The 4,015-nt window shown below is 46.1% G+C and overlaps 1 protein-coding gene across 1 annotated transcript; it reads left to right on the forward strand.

The window, feature by feature from the left end:
- Positions 1 to 944: 944 nt before the first annotated feature.
- Positions 945 to 3,558, forward strand: LOC131892216 (PAN2-PAN3 deadenylation complex catalytic subunit PAN2-like). Its single transcript, XM_059242001.1, has 6 exons — positions 945 to 1,047; positions 1,139 to 1,289; positions 1,349 to 2,317; positions 2,388 to 2,493; positions 2,594 to 2,999; positions 3,077 to 3,558. The coding sequence occupies exons 1-6, from the start codon at positions 945 to 947 to the stop codon at positions 3,556 to 3,558; spliced, it is 2,217 nt and encodes a 738-aa protein (XP_059097984.1).
- The last annotated feature ends 457 nt before the right edge of the window (positions 3,559 to 4,015 follow it).

The following is a 4,015-nucleotide window of genomic DNA, read 5'->3' on the forward strand; positions in this document are numbered from 1 at the left end:
ATGTCGAATTTGATGCTGTTCTTGATCCTCTTTGTGACCCATTTTGAAACTAATGCGCCAGTTTTTGTTATAACGTGGAGATGCTGACAATTTGATAATACACTTAATGCGAGAATCCTTTTCCTATTGGATGGTATATAGTAAGGCATTACAATATTCTATGATTTCATGTATTCTTTTCCTCCTGGGAATGATCAATGGAGGGGAAGGAGATGGGCAATTCCTTAGTACTAAATCTGTCCACAGCCAATGCCAATCTCACCCTCGTAACCGTCTTCTTGGAATTGAGGAATAAACTTTTCTTGAAAGGAAAGCCATAGGCCTAATAACTCTCCAGACGGTCTCTAATCGAAGACCTATAACTGTTCCTCCACATGTAGCTAGCTACTTTGAGGCTTTTAACGAAAAGATAAAAAAGCTGGAGACAGATTTAGGCTGAGATTTAGGAAACGGCATAACATAGTGTCACCACCAATAAGCATCGTAATTGTATCAAGTATAATGTCACTACCTCAAGAATTAATAGCCTCGCCCATCTGACCTACGTTGTTGGATTTACGGCAACTACAAGAGGAGGAACTCAATTTTGGGACTCATTGTAGTTATAATCTGGCACGTGGGCGCATGATAGCGTGAGCGTGTGCGGTTAATCTAGGTCCCTCAAACCATACACTACCACTACGTAGTTTGGCTGTAGCCTTGTAGCTTGGGTACTCCTATAGACCCTAGGTACTCCTTGTAAGTTCCGAGCGCACGAGTGAGCGCCGTTCACTCAGGCTAGTGGGCGCGCTGACCGGCCGGATGCCAGCCTGCCACTGAAACATCGTTTCTGGAGAGTGAGCGTCGTTCCAAACTAGCTCTGAAAGAGTCTACACCTCGTGAAAAGCTGTCTTCACCTTGAAATATTATTGTCCGTTCCCATCTGATTCAATAACATATTCAATATGGCCACTTTCAATTTCAACTCGCCCATGCACGAATTTCAGCCTCAAAACCAAATTTTCTGGTCCACTGCCCTCAATTACGCATCAGGGATCGAACTTCCAGGTAAAATGTCGTAGCCAAAGAATTTCTCCAAGCCAAATGGCTTGGATGTTGAGGTAAATCATTCACGAGGCTCATTCTTTTTTATCAGCAGACCAACATTGTGCCAATTTAAACGTGGCCAGTACTGTTTTCGAAGCCCAAAGCTCCCTAGAATATCCTGGATGGACCGAAAACCATGAGGAACCTACGTTCAAATTTGACCGCAACGAAACCAGTGGAAATGGTCCAGAATATGAGACAAGGTTTGTACTTATTGAATTTTAGTTGTTTAGCACACCCAGAATACGTCTTTGAATTGTAGTGTCAGCAACGAATGGATTGGGATCCAGCAATGGCCAGAATCGCAGATTGATGAGATTCCTGAGCCATATCGGAAAGTGGTGATCCAATATGGCAAGTCGGGACTACCCCAAATCAATTTCCACCAATACAATCGAACAGGTTTCTGTGGACTGCAAGACTGTTCAACTGATGCTTTTCCCAATGCCATGATCCAGGCATTGTACTTTCAAGAGGCCATTCGTGACTTGGTGCTCAGTCACTCGTGCAATGTGGACCCCTGCTTGGTGTGCGAGTTGTCCTTCTTGTTCCACAAGATGGATCAAAGTCCGGGCTTTGTTTGTCAGTCCAACAACTTTCAGCGGGCCATTCGAACAAGTCAGGAAGCCCTTGCTTTGGGATTGGTGCTTACAGAATCTTCTACATCCATTGACGGATTCACCATGATTGGATTGGTTCAAACCTGGAATCGATTCATGCTTGAGCAATTTCATGCCATTGACGATAGGTTGTTAGGCAAGCAATGTGAAATTCAGGCCGTGAAAGTGACCAAGTGTGCCAGTTGCAAGGGCTGCCTCAGTGTGGAATATGACAATGACAACGTGTGCAATTTGACATATCCAACGGGAAGCAAAAAGACTCATTTTGAGGACGTTCTTGTGGCCTCCCTCAATTGCGTTGGGACCAAGCCTTCTTGGTGCGGCCTCTGTCGTCATTTTCAAATGGCCAACCAAAGGCGTCAAATCCAGTGCTTGCCATCCTCGCTAACGGTGAACACTGGACTGGACCAAGGCACCAATTTGGAGTTCTGGCGGGATCAGTGCGCACAATTGGTCACAAGCTCCAAAGGCGGGAACAACGAGAGCGGCCAATCGTGGATTCCTGAACGGTTAACGCTTCGACAATTGGCCAATGGCCACCTTAAGGGAGGTTCAGACGATCTGTCGCCTCTGGAGAGGGAGGAAATCCTCGAGGATGTTCAATATGAATTGTAAGTGCCTTAATGTCACTGAGTGCTGAATCAGCGTGCGTTTTATTTCGAATTATTTGCACATTTTCAGACACACTGTATGTAGCACGATCGTGGATCCTGGGACAGGACAAGCCCTGAATGTGGTGGCCGCCATCAACGTGGGAGATTTTTATCACGCTCGAGTTGGATCGCCGGTAAGTCAAGTCTGTCTTTTGATTCAAGCTGTGAACATCAACCAGATATGATTGCGGTTGTTCAAAAATGCGATTTTTTCAAATTCCATCCTTTCATCAGGTCAGCCAATGGTACTTGTTCAATGACTTCAGCATTGATCCAATCAACGTCTCCGAGGCCCGACGGATCAATCTGGAGTGGCAAGTGCCAACTTCCTTGGTTTACCGGCGACAAATGAACCGAGTGAGCTCCGAACAACCCCAAATCGTTCCTGTGAGCACTTCCTCCTTCGGTTTCGAGGTCCTGAGTCCAACTTGGGGCCATGGCTCGCCACTGACGTTTTTGCCTTTGGCAGTCGACGAGGTTCCCTCGGCTGGAGATTTGGTGGCCTTGGATGCGGAGTTTGTGACCTTGAAACCGGAGCAGAAGTCATTGGTGGAAGATGGATGCTGGAGGACTGTCCGACTTGCCCAAAGAGCCGTGGCAAGGGTCACCTGTTTGCGGGGCCAGGGCCCAATGACCGGAGGTAAGCCATTGATTTGGAGTTAGACCCTTTTGTTTCACTCTGGTTCTGAATGATTACGATCTCTTGACGTGTTTCAGTGCCGTTTGTGGACGACTACATCTCTTGCCAGGAAGAGATTTTCGATCACGTCACCGAGTACTCCGGGATCTACCCCGGTGATCTGGATCCGACTACGAGCACCAAATATTTGACGTCAATGAAGACCACTTACAAGAGAATCCGGTACCTGGTGGATGCGGGGTGTATCTTCGTGGGACACGGTCTCAAGAACGACTTTGACATGTTGAACATTGTCGTTCCCGTGGAACAAGTGGTGGACACGGTACATTTGTTCCAGTTGCCCAATCGAAGGTTGCTTTCCTTGAAGTTTCTGGCGTGGTACTTCTTGGACAAGATTATCCAGGTGGGAACCCACGACCCCACTGAAGATGCAGCAACAGCCTTGGAACTGTTTCAAAGGTACCGGGAGTTCGAGGCCCTTAACAACGTACCAGAGGTCCTTTGCCAATTGTACAAGGACGCCCAAGCCAACCAATGGAGGGTCCCAAGGCAATTGTGATGTTATCGTGATCTTTGTTTGGTGTCAAATATAGCGAGTGTCGCCTGTCGTCCACCTCTTTTCCATAGCTTAATTTTACCTTTTTAGAACAAAGGAAATGCTACGTCATCGAAGAGCCTCACTTGCAAGGTCTTCGAAAAATACCAGTACAAGTATCAGACATGTTTGCGGTGGCTTTGGCTTTATATTTATAGAGGCTATTTGCTCGTTCCGTTGCTGATATTAGAGTTAAGAGAGAAACAGATCAAGCTTTCAAGATTACAGTAGTTCTTTTTGCATTGAACGCACCGAAAACAAGAATTCAACATTCTACAAGATATACGTTTACTCGTCTACTCGTTTCCAACCATTTGCTCCTCATGAGCAACACTTCTTGACCATGCTTGAATAAACAAGGCGAATTTGCTTTTCCTTATTGAGAGAGGAATACAAATGATAAATTAGTTAAGAGCGGAAA

Source organism: Tigriopus californicus, chromosome 12 (genome assembly GCF_007210705.1).
Source record: "Tigriopus californicus strain San Diego chromosome 12, Tcal_SD_v2.1, whole genome shotgun sequence".
Lineage (NCBI taxonomy): Eukaryota > Metazoa > Arthropoda > Copepoda > Harpacticoida > Harpacticidae > Tigriopus > Tigriopus californicus.

Bases quoted from the DNA above. Each gene is read 5' to 3' on its own strand.
- LOC131892216 (XM_059242001.1), top strand. From the start codon at position 945: ATGGCCACTTTCAATTTCAACTCGCCCATGCACGAATTTCAGCCTCAA. The intron at 1,048-1,138 runs GTAAAATGTCGT...TTTTATCAGCAG, and splicing joins ATCAGGGATCGAACTTCCAG to ACCAACATTGTGCCAATTTA. The intron at 3,000-3,076 runs GTAAGCCATTGA...GACGTGTTTCAG, and splicing joins CCAGGGCCCAATGACCGGAG to TGCCGTTTGTGGACGACTAC.